The 18,119-nt window shown below is 29.9% G+C and overlaps 1 protein-coding gene across 1 annotated transcript; it reads left to right on the forward strand.

Moving 5' to 3' along the window:
• Window positions 1–11,491: 11,491 nt before the first annotated feature.
• On the forward strand, window positions 11,492–15,373 carry LOC119688313. The gene is made up of 9 exons (XM_038102992.1): window positions 11,492–11,695; window positions 11,949–12,307; window positions 13,130–13,212; window positions 13,273–13,377; window positions 13,433–13,777; window positions 13,846–14,275; window positions 14,332–14,463; window positions 14,525–14,699; window positions 14,753–15,373. The coding sequence occupies exons 1-9, from the start codon at window positions 11,492–11,494 to the stop codon at window positions 15,371–15,373; spliced, it is 2,454 nt and encodes an 817-aa protein (XP_037958920.1).
• The last annotated feature ends 2,746 nt before the right edge of the window (window positions 15,374–18,119 follow it).

Genomic DNA, 18,119 nt, shown 5'->3' on the forward strand with positions numbered 1-18,119 from the left:
TTTATTACAAAGAATTGTCAATGATTTAACAACTACTACAAACAAAAAAAAATGAAAAGAAGTCTCTGGATGACACAGTAATTTTGGAATATACAAGGCTTCTATACAATAGACTACAAAGGCTAATACACATTATACGAAAATCATGACCTTACAAGATTAGCAAGAGTAAGCGTTTGAAAAATTTTAAATAATTAAATAATAAACAAAAGATATGAGAGTTTTAAAAAAAATAATTTTAAATAATAATAATTGTATTACTCTAAACTATATTTCATTATTTAACGTATACACTCAATTCAGAGAATGACCTTGCAAAATACCTTTCTTTTAAGTTGGATGACTACTGCTTAAGTTTTGAAAGTCCCAATGTTCATTTACGAAATATTTCCTTATAAAAATATTGCAAAAATAATAACAATTCAGAAAGTAAATACACATATATATATATATGTATCATGGCATTTTCGCATACTATGTAGCATAGTTGAGTACCGACCTAACGTACATGAACTCCATGTACGAAGCGAAAGAGCTTCATATAGGTTCGGTGCGATACCTTGCCTGTACTAGAGAATCATGCGATAATATTCAAACGCATAATTGCTGCCAAACGGGACATCAACTTGTTTTTCTGAAGAAGTCCCGTTTGGATTTGGTAGCTCTCAACTTTACAAAAGTGTGCTCGTTCACTTTTACTTTGGCTATCGTGGTAAGAACACGCAATTCTTAATTATTATTAAATTTTATTATTAACTTATAATATAATTATTTGAGTTTATGTCGAAGGTACCAATGTATACAGTATTTCGTACCGAAAATCTCTTTGCTCTGGTTTTCTTGTTAGTTCTTTAAAACTATAGATATCGGTTCAATTTCAGTAAATAAAATTTCACAACTGAAGAAGAATGTGTGTGAATAAACAGGTACGATGTAGTGCGATGCTGAACAGAGGCAAACGTCTCATTTTTGTAGTTCAGTTCCGGTATTCTATTCCATTCTAGTTTAAAGTTCTAATTTTATATGAAATCGTAATAAATAGATAGCCAAATGTGACAGCAGGTACACCTATGTATCATCCACCTATCTATCATTGTTGAAAACTAGCAAAAAATCGAATTCTTATAGTACAATTTAAAAATACGATTAAATGCTGAAGCATTATCTTTGTTTTTGTTTTCGCAGGGTTATTATATCCACAGTCCCGTGTAAGAATTAATAAGTGTCTGTCTGCATTATTAAGAGCGTACTATATCAACATTTTAAAAATAGAATTTAAATTAAATAAACTTAAACTAAAATTTATAAAATATATAAAAAATATAAAAAGAAATAAACTCTATTTCAAAGAATTGTATGTAATTGATGTGATGTGTTAATAGTTCCAATAAAAGTTTAAAAACTTAAGAAAATTTGTTTGAAATTATACTTATTATACTTCTTCATATTATTGTAGTGTACACTTTAAAGTCCAGATTAAGACTGGTTTTTAATTATTTGATTATAATTTAAAAACTTACAAGCTTACTCAACACACACTATTACTCAAATAATATTCTCTTATATTCTATATTCTCTTCTATTTATATAAAAACTTGAAGTCTAAAGCCCTTCTCCTAAGATGCTAACCATGCATCTATATAAATATACGCAGTAACCTCCTTGTCACTGTTTTCTCCAAGTTGACATACACCATTCACGTGGCCCTTCTGGATAGCTACAATCATCCGTGCGTATGGAACCAATGTGTGCACCGAAATCCTCCATTTAAAAACAATTTTCAGTGAAAACGAAGATAAGGCTCGGATAAGAAAACCGTTTACTGTTGACGACACATGCAGACATTATAAGTAGCACGATTTAAAAATATGCGCCTGGAATATCCGAACACTATACGGAGAAGGTGTGTCTTTACAGCTGGTTACTGTGCCCAAGAAATATAAGGCTGACATTATCGCCCTTCAGGAAATGCGATGGACGGGACGGCTCACGCATGTAATGTCCAACTAAGTAAGTAAGTGAGTTAAGTGAGTTTTTATCAACCCCGTCTTTGACTAAGGGTGATTTCAGTAAATCGAATTGCTATTTCATATTTTTACCTAACCTAAGTTTAGCTAAAGAGTCTCCTGTTGTACAATGTTTCATAGTATGATAATCAAAAAGAAATGTTTTAAGCACTATGTCTAAACTTACTCTTTCACCGGAACTCAAACTTTCTTTAAAGTTTGTTCATTCGTAGCTGGAAACCTTGGGTGTGTAAGAATGTGTTCAATGTCATTTTCTTTTAAAAACCATTGGAATTCCCTGCTGTGAATAGTGTTTTATTGTCGTTTACTATGGTATCCACTAAACCGTACCTACAAAATAGCTATTCTAATTCCTCAATCGTGAACGTTCTTATTATATGTATGATTTTAAAAATTTCTACTAATTTCGAGTATGCATCGACTGCAACTCAAAAGTAAACCTTCCTCACTGGTCCGGCAAAATCAATGTAAATGCCCTATCATATTGAACTAGGCATTTCCCACGGAATCAACAGACTTTTTTTTGGACTATAGGCTATACGTTTATGCACGTAACACAACCGTGTTTAAGCTCTACTATATATTAATCTATATTAAGCCACCAAACATAGGACCTAACCAACGTTCTTTTCTTTACAACGCCTAAATAAGACGAATGTAATTCTTTTAAAATTTGGTGGAAACAGTTTAGTCCAAGCTAAAAACTGTTCTTTGCATGAATTTATTAGATTAGAGGACGTAACTAAACGCCCATCAATTTTCAAATAATAATAAAATGAAGACTATTACAAATAGTCACTCAACGTAAACGTGAACGTGAAGATGAAAAGGTCATTTACAGCATATAATACATATTAAAATAAGCATCTAAAGGTATGCTTTCAAGAGACACTTACTAAAATATCTAACCATACTCGCTGAGAATTATATTCATAATTATTTTTTTTTATAATAATTAAATATAATTCCAAAACTATATTTTTAATTCTCAGCAAGTATGGTTAGCTATTTCAGTTAGTGTCTGTTGAAAACAACGAATTCGATGTCTACTTTAATATATGTATATTATTTCTTGTGAATGTCTATACAGTTTTTGAAGGTATAGAATGGCTTCGTTTAATACATAGTATTTATTTAAAATGTCATAATTTCATCTTTATCTCCATCCTCCGTTGAATGACCCAAAATGAAAAACAAAGTAATTAATATTTGTCATAAAATGTTTTTTGTCATATATAATAAATGTGTAAGGGCGGAAATTTACTCTGAAAGAAAAAGTTACCAAAATCTCAATCACATTTTACTTAAATTTAAGGTTGGGACTGCAGATTTCAAAACTTTTCCACAAAAATAGATTTTCTCAAAATAATATCCACAAATGAAGTCGTTGACATTAGTATGTCATATATTATTGTCTATATTATTGCACCAGTTTTGCGAAAAAAGTTCCGTTTTTGAAAACCGAAAATGTTTAAAGTCCTTTTCGTTCTCATATATGTAGTAAGTTTGGACAACATTTCACAAAAAAATTAACGATTTGATAAATTCATTAAAAACTAGATGACGCCGCGAACTTCGTGCCGCGTATCAGTCAATGAATGTTATATTAATTGTTAAGTAGTAAAAAAAAAAAGAGGTTAAATTAATCTGAACAATATATAGCACACAAATATCAAATACTTATATGATATTTCACCAATTAATTTTATGTTGGATATTAATTTATACGACTAATGATATTTAATTTTTATAGGCGTTGGTTCCAGTACCATTGGGCTAAACATGATTGCAGTCTATGTCGATTAGTGAATAACTTTATTTCGTCTTAACAGATGGATAGAGATGAGCACTTGTAGACAGACTAAACTTATGATTCTTAACTATTCACGGTGCGCCCTATGCTGCCTAATTTCATTGATTACTGGGCATGGAAACCTTAAGTATCACCACAAATATATAACTCTTGTTGAGGAAGACACTTGCAGACTATGCCTAGAAGAAAAGGAGACAGCGATGCATATATTGTGCCAATGTCCAGCACTTGCTGAGGTGCGGAGGATGACTGTCTTGGGTCAACATCGGGTTGGTGATGACTTGGCAGGCAACTTTAAGTCAAATGAGCTGCTTGCAATAACTAATGTAGTTATATGAACGGAAGCCACTCTGGCTTTAACTCAATAACGACATTCGATTCGTTTCGTGGTCTACTGCGGCTAATCATTTATTTCAGTAGGGCCACTTGTTGAGCGGTGCGCAGTCCCAACGACCCATAATATATGTTGTACTTATATTCAGGATAACCTTCACTAAGCATTTCAAAAATCGTGTTTAATACAAGTTTTTAAATAAAGCTTAAATAAAAACTCTTATTTTCGCTCGTTCAAGTGCCATTACTTCTTAAAAAGAACACATTATTTACAAATTAAAGTATCACAATGTTTGAAAATATGCATTCGTTTGATTTCCTTATTATAATAAACAAAATTTATCTTATTGGTTTTGTTATTTTTAACTTTATTTAATATAAAACCAATTCGGTCTGACACAATACAATTATTTTTAACTCAAATAACATATCTCTACATCATTATCTCTTAATACGGGGTTTACATTACGAACTTTAGTCAAAGAACTTTACTGAAGTTGATTTAGCGTTTACATTATCATTGCGGGTTTTCATTTTGACAACTGTTATAATTTTTAATATATTGATGAACAGTCAGCTGGAAACGTTATTATGGAAACCTGAGTTGTTATTTATAATTAAGTATTGAAAAAATTTATTATTTTTCAAAAAAAATTAAATAAACTGAACAAAAATTCACATTATTTACAGAATTTTGAAAAGTCTTTCGTTTGGTATATAAACATCAGATCTCCGATGGGTGTTTTTCAAATCGCTCGAAAAAAAAATGAACATATATTGATTTTTTTAAAAGTTTAGTTTTGAAAAAATTTAGAAACGATACCAATTTGCACGGAAATACTCCTAATACAGAATTAATTAAGGCAATAAAGAACACAAAACTGAAGTAAATTAAGTAAATTTAAATTTTTATACAGAATTTCAACTTCCATAGTATAAATAATATGCTCTAGAAATAGAATAAATAAATAACATTTCAATATTTTAACTCAAACATTAAATATCTCTGAAAAAGTTCAACAAATAAACCATTTTTTAAAATTTATTCGTAAGTGGCAACCCAGCTTCCATTGCAACGTTGCTAATTTGGCAGTAGCTATAGGTCTGTTCCACGAGCTACTTGTAGTAAAACTCAAGTAAAACACAAGTAAAGTACAAACTGAGAACGTAAAGTGGCCTTTAGACATCAACGCGCGTTGACAAACACACGAAGTCTTCTCTCTCCATTACACATTAAATTTACCAACAATTTTTTAAACACGCCTCCAGCAAAGAATGCAAAATTTGTTCACTCATCAGTATTAAAGCAATCGCTGAAGTGTCGACAGCGGCTGCTATGCGTAATTTCCTTGCGAAAAATGATGTTTTACATTTAATTTATAATTTTAATTTATATATTTATATTTATTTTTATGATTTCAATTTATATATTTATTTTTATTTATATTATATTTTATATAATTTAATTTTTTTTTTTGGTATTTTTTAGTATTTTTTGTATTTTTATTTTATTTTAAATTTTCCGTAGGTGTACAATGCAATTAATATTTAAAACAAAATTTTTATTGTAATTTAATGTTTGGTTATTTTTTTTAGCCCAAGGTTATTAATATTTTAATTCTTCTTAATAAAATGTTTTGGAAATTAAAAATTTTTACCTAGGTAGAAAATACAAATATTTAAAATTAAATTCATTCATATTTGCAAAGCATCGCATGCTAAAGACAAATCATGCGTGCATTTAAACGATGTTTACGCTTCCATTTCTCAAAATAAATAAAATTTTGCATGCCGACCAAATCCGACTGTATATGCAAAAACACGAGCATGTTTGAAGAAATATCAAAATTTTTTGATTTTCGTCAACACATTTCTTAAAATTTCAAATGTTACTATTACACAAACAAATTTCGCATTTCACAAAGTAGGAGAAAAGTAGGAGAAAAAAATTCTCATGTGAGAGCGATTTTTTAGTATATTTGTTGTTTTATCTGGGGCGTGTTTAAAAAATTTTTTAAAAATTGTTTGTGTAATGGCAAGCGCGCGTTGACAACGAACGTTGCTGTCTAATGGGCCCTTGCAATTTTTACAGTTCACACACAATAAACAATATTATTGAACGTCCCAAACACTAAAGCCTACAAAAGTACAATAAGTCTCTTAAAATTATATTTATTTAATATAATTTTTTGATTATACTTAATTATTTTATATAAAGCAAAGTAATCACAAAGTAACGTAAAGAAGAAGATTCCTTTCACATACATGTAATTTTTACAGACCCCACTAAGGTCTTATGATCGAGCAACACTCCAACGTGCGATTTTTGGCGAAATGTAATTGAATTCTAACAAAAAAAAAATATCTTAATAATTAAAAAAAAAAAAATTAAATTAACTAAAAACGACAAGTTTGATTTATAATAATTTTAGCAGTCTTTCGTAAAAAGTTAAAACTTAAAATAGATTAGATTAATAACAAAGGTTAAAAATAGTTCTTTCGAATGAATTCGCGCGTTTATTACTAACCACCAATCGCAGTAGTTAAAATGTTTATTAAAAAAATAAATAAATAAAAATTTGGCATAGGAATATTTTTAACCGGTATATTTACTTTTTGCTTAATAATGAGTTTCGACAAGAAATTGTCAAAGTAATAATGAGTTTGATTGTTGTTGTAGCTCATAACAGATGATCTGTGGGAAAGAGAATCGTGTTTGACTTACAGACAGCAAACGGGGTGGGATGGAACAGATTGTTTAATATGAGGTCATGTGGTAGGTAAGAAGAGTTATAGATCGGAGAGTTAGGTATATTGAAATTAACCTATTTGAAGCACGATCAGTTCTAGACTGATTAACCAAGTGTTATTTACTCTTTTCAATAGAGACCGTAGATCTTTCTTCTGGGGAAAATTCGACCAAAACCTTTTTTCAAAAACTACTGGTGATGAATATTTGACGATAACCGATAAAGCTACCAAGAATTCGCTTGATTAAAACTAAATTATGGATTTGAAAATTTGAAACAATTTTAAGTCGTCTATTTATGTAATAAACCCAATTAAAGGTTTTACAATCGCACAAAATCAGCCTTGAGGCAGAGTTATTTGGCCCCGTGAATCGATGGTAGTCCTAATATACAATTTGCTACTGTAATTCTTGGAGTATTGGGTCAAGAGGTAGCTTATATAAATTGTATTCTAATTTATGGAGCGTGTTTTCAAGAGGGCAAAATAAATTCTGATTGATTTGTAATAGTTTTCACGTGTATTATTTAGTAATTACATGTACTTTTAAACTAGAATACACTGACTTTTAATTGCTTAGCTTAAATCTATTATTCGTTTTTCCCCTGAATCTCCAGCATTAACGGATCGGGAACTCTGGTAATAACGAGTTAAAGTTTATGAATTAGGGTTTGAAAGTGTTAAAAAAATTATTCAGTGCATTTACTATGAATAAATAGATTAAAATTTTTTCTTTACTCACTATTCCCCAAATTTATCTCGTTTCTTGTCGAATATAGAGATATTTTAAGTATATCTTAAAACGATTTTCCTTCTCCGTAAATTGGTTTAAACAAAAACTCTTCCTAAAATCCTATTTACTCATTGGGATCAAGTTAGTGAACGCACGAAATTTGTATCTTTTTAAATACAAATGGTTTATTAATGCTTTAAAACCCCAATTTATGATGTTTCACCCATAATTGCCAATGACTAAGCTGTTTAGGAGAAAAATGGGTTGTAAGTTTATGCTCAGCTGATCCAAATTAAAGTAAATTAAAGTAAAAAATTGAATAAAATAAAAAATTTATTTTTATCGCACAGCAACAGTGGTCACTAGAATAAGCCTATAATCTTTCGGCAAGCTTCTGTACAGTGTCTTCTCAATACGGAATTTGTAGACGACACTGAGGTGTTAGTAGGACTAATCAGTTCTTTGCTCCTCTTTTTTGAATGCAGGAGGGTACATCAATGATATAGATGTGGTTTAATATGTATGCACTTCATAGCTGTTAAGATATATATAAATTTTTGATTAGCACATTGAAGCAAATCAGTCTAACCAATTTAATTTTTTTGATTAAATATGTAATCATACATATTCTAATGGAAATTTGAGAATTATTTTGAATATCCATTCTATATATTTAATAAAACAAGTTCATTCCGTCCCCTTTTGTAATGTTCAAAAACCAAAATTTTTATAAAGGAACTTATATCTACTTAGACAGTACCTGAATTGATGTTATTATTCTTTGGGTATTAAACTTAATCAATTTTTATAAAACAAATTTTTCTAAAATTTTCTACAGAAAGAATAATATAAAAGGTGCCAATAAATCTCATATATATGCTCTTTATTTCATTTTTTTCTAACTATAAACTATATAATAGTGACAACTTAAGTATAAGCAGTTGTAAAACTATTTTATTAATATACTTATTCGTGTAACTGGGCCAAATGATTGGACAGTTTGGGAAACACCATCTATATCCTATAATATATTTTATGGTCAATAATATGATTTTTGATTAAAGACTAATTGTAATTAAAATATATGTGAACATACATACATATGTATGGTCTATAATATTATTTTTAGTTAAAGTGCTAATTGTAATTAAAATATACATATATATATTTGTATCTATATGTGTGAAATTCCGGATACTTTTTATACATAACATATAATCATGTATTATACTATTAGTCGAAGTTGAATTTAAAAACAAAATTTTTATAATTTTTTGATATAAGAAAAACTGTACAAAGCCAATTTTATAATAAGATTAAATGTGATAGTTAAGTCCATATGTAAATCAAATATTGTTATAGATTATTCAAAAAGTACTGGAAATTTTTTAGAAATCATCATTACACGTTTTTTAGTACAAAATGTTGTAAAATTACTTTAAAATGTTTATAAAGACATTTCTGAGACAAAGGCTTTTCGGTTTTCTCTGAAAAAATTTTAAAAGAGATAATTTCTTTTTGATGTTATTTAAATTCTATAAAAGATGTTAAAATATGGAAAAAAGAATATGGAAAATGCTGTTTTTTCAACTTAGAAAAAATGGATCCAACATTTAAAAATCTGCTTTTTTTTAATTAAACAGTTATGCTGTCTTAATAATGACTACCTCTTTGAAGATAGTCTCTCAATTTGTATTTGGAGTGTTCAGCCCATCAAGCAATGCGCTTATATCGCAAGTCTGTTTATTAGAATTTGTTAGATATTTTGATTATAAAATACAACGCAATATGGATTGTTTCAAATATGTAATATGTTCTTTAAGAACAATATAATGTTTGTTTATTTTTTAACTCAATTAATTCTTCTAAGACCTTGATTTTTAAACTTAAATCTGTTATTGCCAGAGACCCACATGCCTAGAAGAATAATATTGTTATAAAATTAAAAAAAAAACAGAAACAAATACTTTATGTTTTGTCAGACAATAGTAACTGACAATACAATGTTAAGACTTAATGCCAAGATTCATGTCAACCATGAATACTTCAAAATTTTCCAACCCAGGTTTCTTAAATTATACTAATCCACCAAAATTTTGAATGGTTTTTTTCACTCATGATTAATTAATTACATCAAGTACATGACATCATCTTCAGTATGGATGAATATCTGTTTTGTCATTGTATGTAGTGGTCCTTGTTTTTCAACCATGATCGTGATCGTACAAGTTCAACAAAAGTTCTAAGTTCTGAGTGAACAGAATCTTTTATTATTGTCGGAAATACTTGTATTTGTCGCAGGGTTATGAACCACATAAATTAAAAATTCGACGAGACTTTTCAACATTGCCTGGGTTCGCCGTTTCTTAAAGCCGAATCGTTTTATGCTTCGACTCAACTGTACTCAAAAAATCGAAGATCTAGTTTAAAACAGATAAGGCGTAGAACGAGTTCATAGCTTTATCATATTAACATTTTAAAATAGACATGGAACAGCTTTGTGTAAAATCACTGTTGTGAGAACACCAGTGCGCGGCGCATATAAACAATGCAAAAATTTAAATTCAAACTAAAACAGCTGAATCAGCTCTTCAAAACAAATTGAAAGCATTCTCAGAAAATATCTTTTATTGTGGTGTCTTTCTTCATTTCCACTATATTTTTTACATTATACACATTGTCAGTTCCCTGAAGACGATTATTGAAGATAGTTGAAATATTTGATTATCACTTAATAGAGAAGTTTTGACGAGTAGTGAACTAAAACAACAAAAATTTGGGTTTAATATTCTGGTTTTAATATTACTTTACTTTGAATTTTTGGCTGACCATACAGCTGTATCGAGTATTGCCAAATACCCATCATCAGTGGTCTTCGGATTATTTGTTGTATTTAATTATATGTAAATAATTTTTTTGTTAAGACTGCAATTACTCAAGGTTGAACTCGTACCCTGCCAAATTTGAAGCGCAGAGTCAGCGTTCATTAGCCAACAGATCCAAAACCGTACTAGACTTGTGTGTACGCATTTTTTTCTGAGGTTTTTGTTAATTTACTGTGAAAGTTTTTATTAACAAATTCACTTGCTGTGTTTATTTTTTATTTTGAATTATTAAATTTCAATACTATTCTGTTTGAAATATAATATATAATTAAGAAAGAGCAATTTGTATTCTCTATGCACACATATCCTTCAAATAATTGGAGGATTAAATCTTTTAGCGCCAAAATTATTCACAAAAATCAAAACAAAACTTTGTAAACAAACACAGCTGATATGATTGATGCGTTGCCAATCACTTTTACATGTGTGATGCGCTGCGTATCGTTTCAGCAAAGAAGATCCAGATCAGAGAATATTTTCTATGATCCAGATCAACGTTTGCTGAAACGCAGTTATTTTTAATTTGTCTATGATGTATTCTATGGCCAAGTTTTAGAATTATCAAAGCAGTACTGACAACTTTTCATTCGAAAAATACAAATATTACCAATCGTTGTGGCGGCTTTTTCTTATTCGCACACCAAACTGAAAGTCGGGTGCTGCAGATTGTATAGTTTGAGTGTAGTTGGAATTTGTAAAATTTGCAAGATACAATAGTTATTTTATTCTATTATAGCAATAATATAAAAAATTTTATACAACATAACTGAAGTTGGTACATGGTGCGTTTAGAGATGCATCCACACCAAAGCGAAGGCTTACGAACGAACGAATATTCGCCGGTAATCGTACCTGCAAAAGTCTTTCCATTCGCAAGCGTTCGCTTTGGTGTGGATGCACTTATAACGCCGTCAGTCTACTTTATAACAATATTTCGATTATTTCTAGTGAAATGTACGATACATCAACAGAAAAAAGGCAGGATTTTGATGTCGATGAATATCTTTTAACTAAGCAGGTTGACGTTGGCGACCATTCAGCGTTACGTGAAAATAATAGGAGCTTCTTAAAGGATTTATCTAAATCGAATACAAATGCTAATATTACTTTCTCAGAAATGGAAGACAGCTTTAATGATTTAATATACGCTCGGGATGTAAGTAATGGAGATGCGTCGCCTTTAATTTTAAATTATACGCTTTCAGAGCGTCATCAAAACGGTTTTTCAGCCCATTATAATATAATTACGGACGATGATAAAATTTATATAAATAAAGCTAAGAAACGTAAGGCAGTTAAAAGAAATAAAAGCTTGACAGGTGTTGCGCAAAAGGTAAAATCCAACTTTTATTTTATTTTCTTAATAATTAAATATCCAAAAATATGTTAAACCATTCATTTTTTTTTAGAAAATATCGAAAGACAGTCCAAAATATAAAAGTAAGAGCAATATTTCAGGATTAATGTTAAGAGAGCGCATTGCACAAACTCTACAGACTGACGATGATTTATTTTCTAAAGAAGAAGACAAACGTAAAGTCCGGCAATTACCAGATCTTTTACCTTGTCGCGAAGGAAGCTGGAACAGCAGTGAAGCAAGTTCCTATAGCAACAGAAGTAATATGAATCGATATTTTCCGGCAGACAATCATGAGTATAAATACGGTAAAAATCATCAAATGGGTGTTGATATTGTTGATAAACTTAAGAAGCTTTTCGGTATCAGCTTGAGCAATAATAATGAGCCGGATACATCACGTAATCCTAGGTAAGTATTTTTAAGAAATATTGAATCATTGAAGTTATATAAAGTGTATATATAGTTATAAAATAGTATACGAATCATTACAGAACATAAATGTCAACTTTTTATAAATCTAATGGCATTTTCGATTGGTAAATCTGAATTCAATCAAGATTTACTTTCGATCTGTTAAATTTTGTTACCAAATCGAACATTTTTAGAGTAATCTAACATATCTGTAGTAGTATTCTTCTTCTTCTTAGTTGGCCATTACAGAAGTGTGTCGTCCTTAGCCGCGTCGACACTTTACCTTGTATGTTCAATCCCCTCCCCCCTCTGTAGTAGTATTAGTTGAGATTTATATTTTCATAAATACATATATCGAACCAAATCACACTTTCTGTTAAATCATATAAAACAGCTGTTAATTTCAGGCTAATCTTGTTACTTTAGCAAAATATCTAGAGTGTTATAAATGTATCTCAAATGTTATACATTTTGCTTTAGACAATTTAGTAATTGAAAATGAAAATACACTAAAAGTGCATTAAAAGACTATCCCGATTTAAAAAATAACCGCAGATTTAAAATATATTTGGCTATATTTAATTTCCGGTAGCAAAAAAATTTATTAAATGTAGAGATGAAATTGTTTATGAGATAATGTGGCTATTCAATTTATAATCACATAATGATCGGATACTGCTGTTAATTAATTAATTAACAAACAAAATAATGACCGTAAAAATTTTCACGATCACAGTTTCGATTTTTTTTTAGAAATATTTATTATTTAAACCTTAGATATTTTGATATAATAATATAGTTTAGTGATTCTCTTTTCAGAGCAGACATTCCAGTCACAGGTGGTAGTCTCAAAAGATATGGGAAGGTTTATAAACCCAAGTTTGTCAATCATACATTTGACGGTGAATAGCATTTATAAATTGTAACAATAATCTATTATTTAATTTCTCATGTTATCGCAGCTGATATTGAATTGCAATCTAATAGAAGCATGAAAGATTTTAAAACTTTTCAAAAGCCGTCCTGTAGTCGTCGCAATGAAATGGGCCAGCTATTGCAAACATTTGGTATGTTGATAAAAAAGATGTCTGTAACAAATGAAAATAAATATTTTACTTATAGAAAAACCTAGATTAGAAAAGTCATACTTTACTCCTCAGCCTCTGCCTCATAAAATTGTCAATAATTGTGGGAATGTTGATGATGAGTTCTCAGACGATGAACCTGAAATAGTTAATGGAATTGATATAGGTAATATAAGACAATCATTGCCAAGCTTAAGTGAAGAAGGACGAAAATGTTTGCCAAAACAGTCTTCGTCATTATTTGGAATGACTCCATTAAGATTACCGGAACTAAATACCATTCAAAGACCCATTTATTCTCAAACACCAATTTATAATGTTCTGAATACATGCAAACGTTTGGACCATGATAGTTCTTTGAATCAGGTTTTTGGAAAACATGGTAATTCTACATGTATTTAAAAAAAAAATGACTGTATTTAAAACACTGTACAATATTTCTCCTACTAGCAGGCATTAGGCAACGTTTATCAACAAAGGCTAAAACGGTGTCTTCCCTGCCCACATTGAATTACCATGACAAATACATCGAATTTCTGCAAACGTTAGCATTTAATTCCGATACTTCATGCTCCGATACTTCCGATGTGTCATCGACATCAAAGCAATTAAGTTCCTGTTCCGAGAGAGTCAACTCTACAGCAAATTGCAACGTTCCATTTTCACATTGTTCAATTGATCTTGATGAAGGCAGTGATGAAAATCCAACAAAAAGTCGTCAGATAAAACACTTTTCAACTACAACCGTCGCGGATGACGACTCAATAGAGGTGCTAGAATTAACAAAGTCTAAACAAGCGATTATATCACAATGCAGTAAAGTTAAGGACAATGATATAACTTCATGGTATGATAATAACTTTGCAGTTGAAATGGAATTGTAAGAAGATATTAACATATCATTTCACATAAATTTTCATAATTGTTCTATTGTAGGCCAGAGGTTACACCAGTCAATCCGCTGAAGGAGCGTTTTGAGCTTTCGCCGTACAACAAGAAAGACTGGTTAAAAGATTCCAAAATGAAAGATAGAAAACAACAAGAAGAACTGATTAAAGTAACAACCATGTATGTGTTTTTTGTCATTTTTTGGATTAGTTTGAAAATAGTTAAATTTTTTTTAATTTAGGACTGATAAACGATCTGCTGAGCGAGAGCTTTTGTCAAATGTGGCGGAGATTACAATAAGAATTATGATGATTGATGAATTTCCGAAGCCTGAAGTAGACAAAGACCAATTAGTGGAATTAACAGAACAGCACAGCGCAGTAATTCATCGAGTTTTGCATTCACCACTAGATCAGGTATATTCAATAAATTTATTTGGCTTTACATCATTTCAACACTGAAATTTTAGGTGCATATTAATAAATTCAATCTTAGCCTTACAACTAAAGACTTGCACACCTTGATTGGCGAACGGTGGCTGAATGATAACGTAATTAATTTCTATATGAGTTTATTGACGGCGCGAAGTGAAAAAAAGAACAAGACGCACGGTCTTCCAACAGTCTATGAAATGAATACGTTTTTCATTCCCAACTTACTTACTCACGGGTTTAATGCTGTAAAACGATGGACCCGTAAAGTGGACATTTTTAAAAAAGATATAATATTAATTCCCGTTTTTGTAAACGGAGTGCATTGGTCCCTTGCAATAATTCATCTTAAGAATAAGTCTATAAAGTACTATGATTCAAAAGGGTTACCTAATTCAAAAGTGTTAAATGCATTGGAGGAGTACCTTAAGGAAGAGTCGCTTGATAAACAAAAAAAAAAGATGGATACCTCCGGATTCGTTATTGAATCAGAAGAAGATGCACCGCTACAGATAAATGACAATGACTGCGGTGTTTTCACCTGCATGTTCGCCGAGTTTATTACGCGTGATAAGGCAATCACTTTCAGCCAAGAACATATAGAATATTTCCGTCATAAAATGATTGTTGAAATTGTACAAGGGGAACTCTTGCAGTAAATTTAATTTGATAATTTCAAAAATATAGATTTACATATTTTCCATATATATACAATTTCAACCTAAGAATATAAGAAACTGCTAGAAATAATTAAGTATATTTATTTATTTAATTATTTTTTTTTAATTACTTTATTATTATTTAATTTTTACTTCAACATCTATATATGTCAGATGTATTTGGTATTTTTTATATAATTAAATAAAATTCAACATATGTATTTACATTGTATGAAATGCAATACAATGTACACTGTACTTCTGACATGTTTAGTTATAAAGTGTATAAAGTTAAAGAACACACTAAATAGTTCATTATTGAGTTGAGTGTTTAAATTTTTAATTACTAATTTTAAATACTTACAAATAAATTTTATAAATTTTATATGATTAATTTATTTTAAATTTCGTTAACAATATAATTTTATATAATTAATAATAATAAGAACTTGAACAGGTATTTAATAATTTTTATATTAAAATATAAAACAGAATTAGATATTAAACAATATGGTGTTTATTAATATACTTCATGATATCATTGCTAATATAGCTCATAGTACTGTCTTCACTACCGAATATATTAATACCGTATGCACTAACAACAACTATGGTTGGGCTACTGTTGGTGTTTACTCACCTCATATATTTGTTTGAGATCAGTATAAAATTTAATTCGAAATCAAATTTATAATAATTTGGAAGAACTTGTATATTGCATGTACACAAAGTCAATCATATATTTTACGAAAAATGTATACAAACGACTCTTCTTCGTGTCTGACTACCATTGAACACCCTTACCTCTCTATTTCCTCATTATCTAAAAAGAAACTAAATTTTGTACATATAAAAACGAAAAAATGCACTTCACTGATTGCTCTTTCGTCTCGATGCGGCAAAACGCATGAAGTAAATCAAAGACAATTCAGAAAATCGTCGCAATATAACTATCTCACTGTTTGAGATAGTACAAACACCATCTCATACGCACATTCAATAGCACTTTTGTATGTTTCGAGCACTTAAGATCATTGCGTTATACGCAGCTTTTGTGTGCATTAATTGTTCTACAATCGAAAGCTCATTGTGCTTTTAGTTGGCTACTCGAGCTGGCTACTATAAAATCAAAAGAAGTCATTTTTTGTTCTGCATTCGTAATCTGTTTATAATTTGTCTATGCCCATAGGTAGATCATTTTTCATTGGCTTTAAAGATAAAATGTTAAAGGGCACGAAATTAAAGCAAGGTCTTCTCCAGGGCAGCGCTCTCTAACCGATTCACCAGACCCTTCGAGGGAGTCAGAGTCATAATGTATGCAGATAGATGCACAATTCTAACTACGGGCCAGGACTCTTTTATATTGTGCAACAAGTTATATAACTGCGTATAAATATCGGTAAATTCAGGATCCCCACCACCTAAGTTCGTCTATACCTAATGTGTGCCTAAACTGCAGCTCTACTTAAACTCACCCAATCAGAACCTTATCCTCATTCTCTCTACATCACCCCCTACCACTACCCATCCACTTCCCCACCCATCTAATCGTCTTGTATATCCTTTCATGTTATCTGCTAAGAGGTCCCAGCGAGTTACAACAACAACAACTGAAAGTACATGTACGTGTGGCATGTTAGGAACTTATCGAAGCGAAACACTTCCATTGATTAAGAAAGTTGAATAGCATTTGTTTATTTAATCAGCAGGAACCAAGGAAACTTAAGGGAACTCTAAATTCATATTGAAAAAATTCATTTCGTACGCAATTGGACACAATATTATATTTTTTTTATTGATCTTTCATTGATTGTAATTAAAACTGTAAAAACACAAATTTAATTATAATGCAATATGAATTATAAGATTTGCACACTGAAAATAATGCTTTATGATCATCATCCGTTCAAGATGAGGAAGTATTATACGATATCAATTTGGAAGATGTATTTACATAGAAATTCTTCTTTTTAAATTTTTGATAATGTAATGTACTGTAAATAAATTAAATATTCTTAATTATGTTCTTATTTGGTATTTAAAACATCATAAAGTTTTATTTATTTTTAGCATTTATTTAGCGTTTTTTAGCATTTTTTTTAAAGCCGAAATAGTATTATATTTCTCAAGGATGTGGTCACACTGGGCTCAAGCTTAAATTTAAGTAAAATGTATTTAGGTATCTTTTTCTTCATATATTCAAATATAGATCACCGAATTGTTTATTTTACAACTTTTAAATTGTCTTTGAAACTACGTTACACTAAGTGTTGTGTTGGAAGCAGTTTAGTCCAAATTAGGAACTGTTTCTTGTATTAATGTATAAGATTAGAGGGCGTGATCAAACACCCAACAACTTCCAAATAATAAAAATGAAGACTATTAAAAGTAGCACTTCAACACAAATAACGATAGCAAAAATGTAAAAGTCATTAACAGCAAATACTACATATTAAAGTAAGCAATCAAAGGTATGCTTTCCAGAGACACTTAGTGAAATATCTAACCATACTCGTTGAGAATTATAAACTCGTTGAGAATTTAAACTCTGTTTTAAAAAATTTCATGTAGCTCTAAATGTATATTTATAATTCTCAGCAAGTGTAAATATATAAAATAAAAATCAATTAAAAAATTATTGCAGTTTCAACTGCAGTGTTTACATCAATTTTATATTTTCTTCTGACTCCATCTTAACTGAAAAACTGAATTTTACTGCCTGATTGGGTTACTTGCACTTGGTTGA

Source organism: Teleopsis dalmanni, chromosome X (assembly GCF_002237135.1).
Source record: "Teleopsis dalmanni isolate 2A chromosome X, ASM223713v2, whole genome shotgun sequence".
Taxonomy (NCBI): Eukaryota; Metazoa; Arthropoda; class Insecta; order Diptera; family Diopsidae; genus Teleopsis; species Teleopsis dalmanni.

Bases quoted from the DNA above. Each gene is read 5' to 3' on its own strand.
- LOC119688313 (XM_038102992.1), top strand. From the start codon at position 11,492: ATGTACGATACATCAACAGAAAAAAGGCAGGATTTTGATGTCGATGAA. The intron at 13,778-13,845 runs GTAATTCTACAT...TTCTCCTACTAG, and splicing joins TCAGGTTTTTGGAAAACATG to CAGGCATTAGGCAACGTTTA. The intron at 14,700-14,752 runs GTATATTCAATA...CTGAAATTTTAG, and splicing joins TGCATTCACCACTAGATCAG to GTGCATATTAATAAATTCAA.